At 41.9% G+C, this 13,278-nt stretch overlaps 1 protein-coding gene across 9 annotated transcripts in view; it reads left to right on the top strand.

Moving 5' to 3' along the window:
• CREBRF (CREB3 regulatory factor) overlaps positions 1-13,278 on the top strand; it is a 36,513-nt gene that overhangs the window by 5,939 nt on the left and 17,296 nt on the right. For 3 of the 9 annotated variants that reach the window (XM_039485201.1, XM_039485203.1, XM_039485205.1), the window contains exons 2-5: positions 4,332-4,407; positions 4,711-4,900; positions 7,853-7,978; positions 9,534-10,605. In XM_039485201.1, coding sequence (XP_039341135.1) covers positions 4,787-4,900; positions 7,853-7,978; positions 9,534-10,605 — 1,312 coding nt within the window. In that variant the 5' untranslated portion in view covers positions 4,332-4,407; positions 4,711-4,786. Of the gene's footprint in view, positions 1-630; positions 647-4,331; positions 4,449-4,710; positions 4,901-7,850; positions 7,979-8,377; positions 8,508-9,533; positions 10,606-13,278 lie in introns of those variants that run through there. The other 6 variants (XM_039485200.1, XM_039485209.1, XM_039485208.1 and 3 more) reach the window with 4 other exon arrangements.

Genomic DNA, 13,278 nt, shown 5'->3' with positions numbered 1-13,278 from the left:
GCCCACGGGCTGCACGCGGCCCGTCAGGGTAATCCGCTGGCAGGCCGCCAGACTGTTTACATTTGCATGGCTGCCCACAGTTCCCAGTGGCCGGGACGTGCTGGCCACCGCTTCCCACAGCTCCCATTGGCCAGGAACGGTGAACTGTGGCCACTGGGAGCTGTGGGTGGCCGTGCAGATGTAAACAAACTGTCTGGTGGCCTGCCAGCAGATTATTTTAATGGGCTGCAGGTTGCCCACCCTGGTTTAATAGTATCACTTACAGGTCTTGAAAACAGGCTGATTTTGTCAAATAGAAATTTTGGGAGCATAATTTCACTTGGGAGAGGGGGCAGAGCAACTGGAGCTGCTGGTTCCTTCTTCTGAGGGAAAGAGGCAAACCTGGAAGCAATATGATGCTAGCAATATGATGCCTACTACTCTAAGATGAAGAGTGGAAGAATGTGCTAGCAGAAGAGTTCAGCAGGGCAGCATTTTCTTAAAATGTGGGAGGAAAGCTGGGGAGTAGAGTATCTTGAGCTGTTGCTTGCTTTTCAGGGTGGGAGGAGAAGCCAAAAGGCACAATGGTTCAGATTGTGCTGCTGCAGTTTTATCAGGATCCTGGTGTTGGAGGAGGTGAGGGAACTGAGCCTCTGGGCAGGTGCAGGTGAATGCATATACAGGTTTGGCAGGGGGAAGTTTCAACATGTATTTATAAACTCATAGACATTAAGGCGAGAAGGGACGATCATGATCATCTATTGTTGGAGGAAGACATTCCATCCTTCAAAAAAAAAATCCATCTTGAGTGGGTTGGGGAGAGAAAGAGGAGCGAGACTTAAAATATAAGAGCAGAGGTATAGAACAGAACTTAATGTAGGGAGACAAATAGGGGTCGGAGGGAAGATATGGATAATGTTGTCCATAACAGAAAACAAAGTGAAATAAACTCAGGAAGAGGAAAGAAGCTATAACAAAAACACAGGAGACAAATCTAGTTAACTTGGGGAAGAAAAAAGATTAGATAGCTCAGTGGTTTGAGCATTGGCCTGCTAAACCCAGGGTTGTAAATTCAATCCTTGAGGGGGCCATTTGGGGATTGCTCCTGCTTTGAGCAGGGGGTTGGACTAGATGATCTCCTGAGGTCCCTTCCAACCCTAATAATCTATGGTTCTATTGTTAATGCTACAGCTAAGTACAGCACACCTAGCATATACTACTGTTCTTCGTAAATTACATGGGAATAGGTTTTGGGGATGTGACATCTCTGGCATTCTTCACCTATGCTGGTAGGCTTCGTCCTCAGCCTAATAGGTGTTTGGGGAAACTTTCAAACTATATTTCTTCATCTTCCAAATCATATACAAATATTAATATCAATAAAATATTGATTAGTACACATGGAAGTCATGAAAACATGTTTTCTCCTCCCTTTCTTCTGGTATTAAAAATGGAACTTTGACATATTAATAGCAGCTGAAACACTTCTCATGATAGTGAAAATGTAATTGTTTATGTAATGCACTTTAACTCTGTAACTAAGTGCTTAGCTGCTGTGATAATAGGCACTGTGCAAGTCCTTAACAAAAGATATAGCTATACTTATTATTTTCAAACTGTACAAAATGTCCATCTAACATCACAAACATGAAATAGCAATCTTGCTCATAACTAATTAAAGTACAAAATTCATATTGCAAATTGAGGTGCACTGTATATTGTAAAGCCATTCAGCTAGATTATCTTGCAATTGTCTGAAAATTTCTCTTTGGAGTTTCTTTTGAGTGAATTTAATGCTGGTGAAAGGTGATGGATTTACAACCTGGGAGAATAAAATACAACACAGGAAGTGGCAATGCGAGCTCCCCTGCACTACCATATCAGTGTAACAACCCTGACATTGGAGGGTCCTGCTTGAAAGTTGTCTCTGTGGTTCATTTAGCATTTCTATTAAGATCAGCAGCAAGATAATCAAAGTGTGTTTTTATGTTTAGGAACTGATTTTAGATTAATATTTCATTTTACAAACTTGACTGAACAGGGGTTGGTTATAACTTTACGATCACAACCCACGTGGGGCATCAGTGATTTAGAAGTGAGTGTATTATATTACCAATGCCCAGTATCCTTTAATGTTTATTTAAGGAATTAATGGAACTCTCTTAAAGGGAAAGTGCTCCCATACAACTCTGCAAGTGTACTGATATTCAGTATTACTTATACTCCTATTGTAGGCCCCCCTTCAGTTCTTTCCATTCATTCAAGTTTGTATATGAAAAAGAATGATTATTTGAATACATTCTGCCTAGTCAAGTAAGGGCACTAGACATTTGAGAATATGATGCTATGAGTTTATGTTGGAGATCAACAACTACCATACTTAAATTTATGAGAGTTTGATATGTTTCTTAATAACCTTCATAACACTTGCAGACTCTGGAGATTGAGGAGCAGAGAAGTTTTTGGGAAGTGTCAAATCATTACCGAACCCATTGCCATAGGGCTTGGGCAAAATTCTGCCCCAACTTTATACCTTGTGTATCAAAGGCCGTGGGGTTGTATGGATTGTAAAAAGGCAGAATTTGACCTTAACACTCCATAGACTTGCAGTTTCAGATATTCTGGATGCCAAAAATCATTAGAAGCTGGCATATTAAGTTTATAGAAGATAAAATTGATCCCTTTGAACATAGAGAATTGCAAAGAGACTCTGACATGCAGATTGGTATTGAAAGATGAGATCCATTTCCTGAACCCTGCCCCCTCCCCAGCTACAAATATTAAAAGCCAGGCTCCAAAATGAGTTTCCATACTTTTTTTTTTAATTAAAGTGCAAAGTTTTGCTCCTGCATTAGATGAATGAGCAAATCTATTTTGCGACCTAATGTGAAATTTCACAGCATTGAGCAAGCCTGCTCTGTAGATGTCTCTTTTCAGTGCACTGAGACAGATAAGGGTGGCACACTTGATGCCCTGAGGCAGTCTGCCAAAAAGTTTAAACATCAGTTGACACAAAAATAAAAAAGGGATTGTTGGAAATATTAGGGTAGAAAGAAAATCTTACTTCAGAAAGGACTGGCTGGTTTTTATTTGACATCTAGACCCTAAAAAGGGTAGCTTCATTGGAAGCATTTGCATTGAGGACCTGTCTTGCCTAGTTAAAATTCGGGCTATGTGAAACTTTGTGGGTTTTTATTTTTGTTGTTGTTGTTTATATTTGTGACTCTCCAATTTAAAAAACACTTTATTTTGTGGTGGCACGAGCTTTATTTGCATTCTGTTTCACTTACCTTAAGATATAAATGACTTTTTAAAAATACTAAATTCAATATACAAAATGTTAGACTAACTCAGTGGGAAGGAATAATTTACCTTCCTGTGTTAGTTCATCTATAAAGGGGTTCTTTTTTTCCTGCCATGTTTACTCTGCTGTTCTAGAACATTTCTAGTGCTATTTCTGCATTTAAAAAATGACAAACTTTTAAAAGGGAATTGTGTGCAAAATAAAAAAATTACATTCAAAGAAATGGAAATATGTTTCAGCTGATATTCCTGCACTGTTGTTTCAAGGTTGATAGTTGGGATTTTGGTTCAATACTCATACAACACTGCTGCTGTCTGATTTATCTAGGCAGTGCATATAATTCCTTAAAGAGACTTTCATGTTTTTGGGGGTGTGGGAAGGAAAGCCAATAAATATTTGGCCAAATTCATTCCTGGTGTAACAGCCTTTGTCAGTGGAATTACACCAGGAATGAATGTGGCTAGTTAGTTCTGATGTATAAATCGGTTTCTCCTGTACTCACCATCATTTATCTTCGGAGCTTTTTGTCATATTTGCACCAAGTACTTCGCTTTTTCATAGCCTTCCTTCCTCATGCTGTTAGAAATGCAGGATTGTCTAAATAAGATCTCCTTTCCAATCATGCATTTGAACTATCCAAGAGATTACAGAAGATACTGAGTCAAGGAAATTACTACTGAATAAATTGGATCAAAACAATCCAGGCCCAGGCAGAAGTTAGTGGAAGAGTAATGAAATTGGAATTGGCCCAGACCTTAAGTTCCACTAAGAAAGTTCCCCTTTTTAATAGTGAGTGTGTCTGCTACACTTCCCTTCTGCCACTAGATATTACTGCATGAGAAACGGATTAAATTGTAGCAGGAGGTGGATGGGCTGAACTTGTAAGAGAAGGATGGGGAAAACACTAAAACCAGGTATGCCCTCAATATCCACTTTGGAAAAGATGATGATTACATGAGTCTCACTCTAGAATTTATTGACTTTGTGATATTAAATGTATGAAGACTGTTGTTTATATTGACCTAAAACTATGCTGGGCACTTTCCAGACATGTGAAAAGACAGTCTCTACCCTGAAGAGCTCGCAGTCTAGCTAGAGGACATACAAACACAGTGAGGCAAAAGGTAATGGAAAATAGTCTGAACTAGCAGCAAGATTTGCACAGGTATTGTTTGTTCCAGGCTTTTTCATTTACACTAGGGTGCGGGAGGAGAGGAGAACTAATTCTTGTAGCATGTTCCAGCATGAGGTCTATTCAGTTTTGCGGGGGATTTTTGTTTTTTGCTCCCTCAGAAATGATCATGTTGGGATACTAACTTTTTTTCTGAAGGGAAAAAAAAAACTTGTATTTTTCTTTTTTTTGTGGCTCTTAATTTATAGTGTAATAAAGGTTAACTTTTGGTGTTTGGTCTGTTCATTTTACACAGAAGTCTACAAAGAGAGAAGAGCTCCATGTGAGTGAACTGAAGTTATTTCAGGGAAAACCTCTATCCCTTTCATTGCATGAGTTATATGCTACCCACTGACACTGAAGTAAAGCTGGAAAGGAATCCAAAAGTGAAGAAAACAAGAAGTTTGGAATTGGATTTGGGGGATCTGGGCTTGGAAATGCCTCAGGTAAGCCTGGTGTGTGTGTTATGGTTGATTTACTTATGTAAAGTATTCCCTCCACGCACATACACGGCTGTATTTTTAAAAGTACAGTTGAATTACAGGATTCTTTTGAGCTAATGAGGAACCTTCAGAAGAAGAGTATAAATTATAACAAGTGAGATGCCTTTCCCAATCTGCTTTAAGTTAAAGCCAAGATGCTGGGTAGAATCAAAACTGTCCCCTTCTAGGATTTGGCTTTATTTAATAATAAAGTAATCATCAATGGACAAACAAAACTAAAAACTCAAGTTTTCTCCTCCGGTTTGACCGCTCTTAGAGTTGTTAACTCACGGCTGCTTAACCCATACCCTAGGTACTCTTTCTAGAGAGCCACTTTTACCTCTCTGTCTGTGGGCGTATGAGCCACCTGCAGAGTGAGCCAGTGAAACACACTTATCATGTTCCAGCAAGATCACCACCTACTAGCAAGGTGGGTTTTCAGGCAAACACCACAAATTATGACCTGCTAGTGTCCTAATTCAGAAACCTCTTGTCCAGTTCATTTCAAATTGTATAGAAGAAATTTTGCTTTCTACCAGTCTGAGTCCAGTTTGACTTCTTCTGTGGATTTTAGAGGGAGACTTTCATGGATTGAGAACTGGTTAAAGGACAGGGAACAAAGGGTAGGAATTAATGGTAAATACTCAGAATGGAGAGGGGGTAACTAGTGGTGTTCCCCAAGGGTCAGTCCTAGGACCAATCCTATTCAATTTATTCATAAATGATCTGGAGAAAGGGGTAAACAGTGAGGTGGCAAAGTTTGCAGATGATACTAAACTACTCAAGATAGTTAAGACCAAAGCAGATTGTGAAGAACTTCAAAAAGATCTCACAAAACTAAGTGATTGGGCAACAAAATGGCAAATGAAATTTAATGTGGATAAATGTAAAGTAATGCACATTGGAAAAAATAACCCCAACTATACATACAACATGATGGGGGCTAATTTAGCTACAACGAGTCAGGAAAAAGATCTTGGAGTCATCGTGGATAGTTCTCTGAAGATGTCCACGCAGTGTGCAGAGGCGGTCAAAAAAGCAAACAGGATGTTAGGAATCATTAAAAAGGGGATAGCGAATAAGACTGAGAATATATTATTGCCCTTATATAAATCCATGGTACGCCCACATCTCAAATACTGTGTACAGATGTGGTCTCCTCACCTCAAAAAAGATATTCTAGCACTAGAAAAGGTTCAGAAAAGGGCAACTAAAATGATTAGAGGTTTAGAGAGGGTCCCATACGAGGAAAGATTAAAGAGGCTAGGACTCTTCAGCTTGGAAAAGAGAAGACTAAGGGGGGATATGATAGAAGTATATAAAATCATGAGTGATGTTGAGAAAGTGGATAAGGAAAAGTTATTTACTTATTCCCATAATACAAGAACTAGGGGTCACCAAATGAAATTAATAGGCAGCAGGTTTAAAACAAATAAAAGGAAGTTCTTCTTCACGCAGCGCACAGTCAACTTGTGGAACTCCTTACCTGAGGAGGTTGTGAAGGCTAGGACTATAACAATGTTTAACAGGAGACTGGATAAATTCATGGTGGCTAAGTCCATAAATGGCTGTTAGCTAGGATGGGTAAGAATGGTGTCCCTAGCCTCTGTTCGTCAGAGGATGGAGATGGATGGCAGGAGAGAGATCACTTGATCATTGCCTGTTAGGTTCACTCCCTCTGGGGCACCTGGCATTGGCCACTGTCGGTAGACAGATACTGGGCTAGATGGACCTTTGGTCTGACCCGGTACGGCTGTTCTTATGAGATCAAAAATCAGGCTTATAGCAGTAACTCATTTGGAACCTTAACTGCCATTGCTTCATAGCATTGTTTCAGTTTGTTTGTTTTGTTTGTTTTTAAACTGTCTGTTGGTCTTGACAGAGCATTACATTTCCCCCTGCTTGTGCAAACAAATAGGGAGTTATAATTGGCCTGGTTCTCTGACAGTCTTGTATCCAACTGTGACTTCTCTGGGAATACTGCACTAAATGCTTACCCTTGCTGCAAAAATCAGTATAGAAATTCCATAGAATTTCTGGGCCCTGGTACTGATACGACTGGTCATGTAGTCTCTATCATAAAACAGGATTCAGCAAAGTTGTCTTCCTGATGAGGGTAGGTGCCTGGAACAGCCTTTTATTACTGCAATGATTCACATACCAGCCCAGCTCTAGGTGAGAGTAATCCAATCTTGCTTCCTCCCTAGCTCCCAGGACTAATGAGTGATGTCCCTTGGGGACGGGGTGGAAACAGTAAAGCAGGAGTAAAAAATAAGGACTAAGGGCAAAAAGCAGGAAGTAGTATTGTTACTTATTATTTCTGTGGCCAGTAATCCTAACCTAACTGCAAAATGTTTCTACGCAAAGTTCCACCTATTCTCCCCAGTACATGTGCAATTGGTTTGTAATGGTACAAGCTGGTAAAATCATCAGTCTCTACCCAGGATTGAAATAATTGAGGTGTACTTAAAGCTTCCAGGACTAGAATAGTAAGGGTGCTGCAAGGCAAGATTAAGGCCTACTGATGAAGCAATGGATGAAAAACTTAGATAGTGCCCATTCACAAGAGTATTGACTAGAGCTGGGGGTGTTAGTCTGTCACTTCTACAAGCACTAAAATATCACTAAACTCACCAAACAACTCAGAATTTCAAGTCAACAACAGAAAGAATAAATGAGCAACTATCTAGCAGCTATATGGTGGATACAAATTTTAGTGTCTCATGTGGGTAAAAGCACTGGATATCGTTAACCCGCTGTTTGCTTATTTGTTTATCTAAAAGTCTTCCAAATGCAAGTATAGAACAAGTTCAAAGTTGAGGTATATGGGGTGTAGGAGTGCGCATATAATATAATATGTATATATTTATATAACTTTTGTAGCATGCTTAACAAAATCAAACAATTTTGTTGTAGCCCAGTGTGAGCGGAATGGACCCTCCTTTTGGGGATGCCTTTCAATGCCACACATTTTCAGAACAGACGCTGACGAGCACAGATCTCTTGGCAAATAGTTCAGATCCAGACTTCATGTATGAACTAGTAAGTTACTTTGTTTTTTCCCTTTGGGTAGCACCTTTCTTTCCTATGTAAATGAGGGGATGGTCTATAGGGAGCTGTTCAGTGAAGGTCTGCTGTCTGATTATTCACTTATTTCTGACTTAGCCCCCAACCACCAGGCCACCAACTGGGATGTTTCACTTACAGGAAGCTGTTAAAACTAACCATCTGCAGAGGCTTTGTTATGTCTTATATTCAGGAGCCTCAGATTGAGCAGATAGGTGTATCGCTGCTGGGATGTTGTTTGCAGACATAAGTCCCAAGCAATATAGTCTTGTCTAGGAAAGACATTACATTCCCCCAAGTTGAGGATGAGACACATGAACAAAACAAAATGTAAACTAAGCTTATGTTGGAAATAACTAATTTTTCCTATACCAGACATGCATGGACTAGGAAAAAAGATTGATCTGGCTAGAACAAGATTCTTCAGGGTTGGGATATCTGGCATTGGTAATGGCTAGTATGTGGAGCCCTTCTTTTCTTGGTCACTTGTATAAATCTGACCCAGGTAAGTAGGGAACTAAAGTAATTTCCATCTGCTGGCTCTTTTATATAAGAAATGAATTGTTGGTCTTAGTCCAATTCCCAGTGGCCAGGTGTGCAAAACCCCATAGCACAATTGGCCAGTACCCTTGTTGGCTGTCTCAGCAGAGAAGCCCAGAATTGATGGTGCATGGAAACTATGCTCCTGCCTTTCTCGTAAAAAGATTCTTTAGCTCAGGGGTGGGCAAACTTTTTGGGCAGAGGGCCACATCTTGGTGGGGAAATTGTATGCAGGGCTGGGGTGGGGGGTTGGGGTGCAGGAGGGAGTGTGAGGTGTGGGATGGGGGTGCGGGAAGGGGCTCAGGGCAAGGGATTGGGGCAGAGATGGGGTGCAGAGTGTGTAAGGGGGCTCAGAGAAGGTGGTTGGGGTGTGGCGGGGGCTCAGAGCAGGGGGTTGGGGTGCAGGGTGCAGCAGGGAACTCAGGACAGGAGGTTGGGGTGCAGGAGGGGTGTGGGGTGTATGGGGAGGCTCAGGGCAGAGAGTTGGGGTGCAGGAGGGATGCGAGGTGCAGGCAGGGCGCTTAGGACAGGGAGTTGGGGGGTGGGGAGGCAGAGGGCTCTGTGTGTACTGCCCTTACCATGCCTCCAGGTACCTCCCTCGAAGCTCCCATTTGCCACGGTTCCCCATTCCCAGCCAGTGGGAGCTGTAGGGGGCAGTGCCTGGCGGCAAGGGCAATGCACGCAGAGCCCTCTGACCCCCCCCGCCTGGGGGCCACTTCTGAGAGTGGCGCCAGGCCTGCGGTGCCACGGGGGGGCAATACCACAGGCCGTAGTTTGCACACCCCTGCTTTAGCTCAACGCTGATCTACTTGTGCTGTGTCTGGTTTTGGGATAAAAAGGCCTCGTGTGCCATCAGGCTGGTACACTTCACCAGCACTCAGTGTTTGGGGGGGTTATTTGTTTGTTTTGGGGATTTTTTGTTTGTTTTTATAGACCAGGCAGCTGGATGGTCTATAAAGTGTGCCTTGTTAACTTATCTTATTATGCACAGGACAGAGAAATGGACTATCAGCAGACCTCCAGAGACAACTTCCTTTCTATGGAGGACTGCAAAGATATTGAAAATCTAGAGTCTTTTACAGACGTCCTGGATAGTGAAGCTGCTTTCACCTCAAACTGGGAGCAGTGGGACACGTACTGTGAAGACTTAACTAAGTACACCAAACTAACCAGCTGTGACATCTGGGGAACAAAGGAAGTGGATTATCTGGGCCTTGATGATTTCTCAAGCCCATACCAAGATGAAGAGGTGATAAGTAAAACTCCAACTCTGGCCCAGCTTAACAGTGAGGACTCTCAACCTGTGTCAGATTCACTTTATTACTCAGATTCACTCTTCAGTGTAAAACAAAACCCTTTAACTTCTCTGTTACCTGGGAAAAAAATCACAAGTAGAGCGGCAGCCCCTGTGTGTTCCTCAAAGAACATTCAGGCTGAGGCACCTTTGTCAGACTATGTTCAAAAGGCAAGCAAGCCCACTTCAAGCACACAAATCATGAAGACCAATATGTACAATAATGAGAAGGTGAACAGTCATGTTGAATGTAAAGACTATGTTAAAAAGGCAAAAGTAAAGATCAGTCCATTACCACAAAGCAGACCAGTGTTGAGCCAGGCACATGCAGATGCGGCAAAGGAGAACACCTGCTATTGTGGAGCTGTAGCAAAGAGACAAGAGAGGAAAGGGATAGATTCCCTTCAGAGTCATAATACGCCTATTTTGCCTTTTAAAGAGACTCAGGAGCTGCTCCTCAGCCCACCCCAGGAACCTCCAGGGCTAGTTGTGGGGGAGAGCAGCCTTTCTGCCAGCACATCTGTCTCAGATCCTTCACAGAAGAAAGAAGAGCACAATTATTCTCTCTTTGTCACAGACGGTTTGGGTGAGCAGCCAACCAAAGGAGACCCTGAAGAAGAAGAAGAAGAGGAGGAGGAGGAAGATATTGAAGACGAGGACCATGATGAGGGGTTTGGCAGTGAGCATGAACTGTCTGAAAATGATGATGAGGAAGAAGATTATGAGGAAGACAAAGATGATGACATCAGTGATACTTTCTCTGAACCAGGTTTGTTGAATTTTGTGGTGTATTAGGAGGTGGGCAACTCTTTCTGCCAAGCAAGTATTGGGGGAAATATGCTTTGGAATGATTTATAGATATAGATGGCAACACTTTACCCTTACATAGGACCTTCCATCCAAGGATTTCAGATGCAAACATGAAACCTCACAGCACCCCATTAGGTAGGTATTCTGCCTGTTTCACAGCGAAGGTCAGGATCACACAGTCAGTAGTAAAATCAGGAAGAGAGTGTAGAATTATTGACTCTGAGCTTACTAGACACGACTGCATGTATCTATCCATCCCTTTCCTGGGCTGGGATGTATTGAGTCAGTTGCTTGATAGTGGGATACACAGAGCCTTACAGCTCTGCAATAGGTTGTTTCTCTTAGTGCATCAAGAGAATTTTTATCCCCTGACAGTTGCCTGAGTAGCCCATGTGAAATCAGTTGATAGTCTGTCTCAATCAGGGAACTCAAACTCAAATCACCATGAGGGCCACATGAGGACTAGTACATTGGCCCTTTTCATACAACGATACAAAAGTATAGTCAAAAATGAAAAAAATGAAGAGTAATATAGTATGCTATTAAAAGTCAATGTATTCACTTTTAAAAAACTGTAATGTGAAGCGGGGTTTTAATAAAATATAAACACCTGAAACTATTCCTTATGTGGTCGGGGGGAGGGGAGCTTGGCTGCTAGTGGAGTCGGCGCCTATGGCAGGCCGCAGGAAATAACTCCACAGGCCACACGTTTTGAGATCCGTGGTCTAGATCCTACTGGACAATTGTCCAGAATACACAGATCGGTCCTATAATTGTCCCTAATTGTCCCCCTGTTGGCAGTCTCACAGACCAAGCATTCAATGGGACTGTGGAGACAGAACTCTTCTCTTATCTGCAAATAGAAAACAGAGAACTAACCCTCATCTGGAAGGTAACAATGCAGTAACTATTACTGTAAAGATTAACTATAAGCAAAGAGGGCTTTAGCTAAGGGGCTTAGTTTTATTAGTGGGCATATACATTTTACACAACTTTCTAGCATAGAATAGACATTAACAGCTTTTACAGACACTTGACAATATATAACTTTGGGGAGGAAACTCAAAAGGCAGTTAAAAAATTCCACTTTAAATCAGCAATCTCAGTCAAGCACATTTGTAAGGAAGAAGTCGTGAGTAGACCTTGTATAAAACAGTGTATTGGGTATTCAGTATGCTCTATATTACTTCTACATGTACATTACAAGTCTTTATTAACATCCTCTAAGCTTTCCCCCTTCGTTGCTTCTTTAGGGAATCCTCTCAACTTACTCTTTTTCTGAAGCTTTAAGTGGCTTCTGTTACATTTTTGTGTGGTATGACTTGATTGCCATACTGTATAACTTCTGGACCACTATGCCACATTATTAGGTTCTCATGTTTAATAATATGTAATCTTGAAAAGGATTTTTTTTTTAATTGCTGGAATTTCAGTTAGTGACATTGCTTTAATTGCTCTTTTGAAAGTTGTTTTTCTGACCAGCAATCCCTTCCACCTTCTATTAAATACTACTGCTCCTACATGCAGCATAACGAAGAAACAAAAAAACCTCTTGGCCTATAAAAACTCACTGGAGCTTCAAGTAAATAATGAAGGTCATTTATTCCAAGCGTGGAACTAAAAGATTAAATCACCATATAGTCTAATTACACTGTACCAGGGTTTGTGTTGCTTCTTTATTTTTCTAATCCAGCATGGAGCTTTGGCTTCACTAAAGTGTATCCCAGGCTAAACACACCTAGATGGGAAGGAAGGAGTGGTGAAACAAGCATAGAGCAGGAAGACTTTTTCATTCTGTTATATTGAAACTAAAGGTAGAGTGTTAACTTTGACACAGAGATGCATTTCACTGAAAGGACAGAGAACATACTGTTTTTATTGACTCCCATCATGTATATTTTTTACTTTGATTCACCTTTCCCTCCACCACTCCCCGCACTGTATTTCTGTGGGTTTATGAAGCACTGACTCATCTGAAACAATGATAAACTAATAATCTGCATGTTTCTTCATTATCCATAGTTTAAAGCAGTGCTTCTCAAAACTGGTCCACCGCATGTTCAGGGAAAGCCCCTAGCGGTCCGGGCTGGTTTATTTACCTGCCACGTCCACAGGTTTGGCCAATCGTGGCTCCCATTGGCCGCAGGTCACCGCTCCAGGCCAGTGGGGGCTGCGGGAAGTCACAGCCAGCACATCCCTTGGTCCACGCTGCTTCCTGTAGCCCCCATTGGCCTGGAACGGTGAACCGCAGCCAGTGGGAGCCGCAGTCGTCGGAACCTGCGGACGCGGCAGGTAAACAAACCGGCCCGGACCGCCAGGGGCTTTCCCTGAACAAGCGGCGGACCGGCTTTGAGAAGCACTGCTTTAAAGGACATCCTAAAAGTGGATGGCCAATTTCTGTCGAGCAACAACTGTTTTGAGGTCTTATCCTCCTCACTCAGTCATTGTGGAGGCACATCTTACGTGCGCTGCAGCTGAAAAGAGGGATAATCTAGTAAATAAATGAAAATTACACTTTGGGCAGGGGTTGGTGACTCAGTCTGTTTAACTACATTCTCCCTTTGTCAGGCCAGCACTGAGTTGTTTCTGCCATGGAGGCTGGAGTGTAGCTAATGTATAGTAAGAGCATTAG

Source organism: Mauremys reevesii, linkage group 8 (assembly GCF_016161935.1).
Source record: "Mauremys reevesii isolate NIE-2019 linkage group 8, ASM1616193v1, whole genome shotgun sequence".
Classification (NCBI taxonomy): Eukaryota; Metazoa; Chordata; order Testudines; family Geoemydidae; genus Mauremys; species Mauremys reevesii.
Note: the sequence above shows the minus strand (reverse complement) of the source record. Positions and strands in the feature narration are given on the sequence as shown.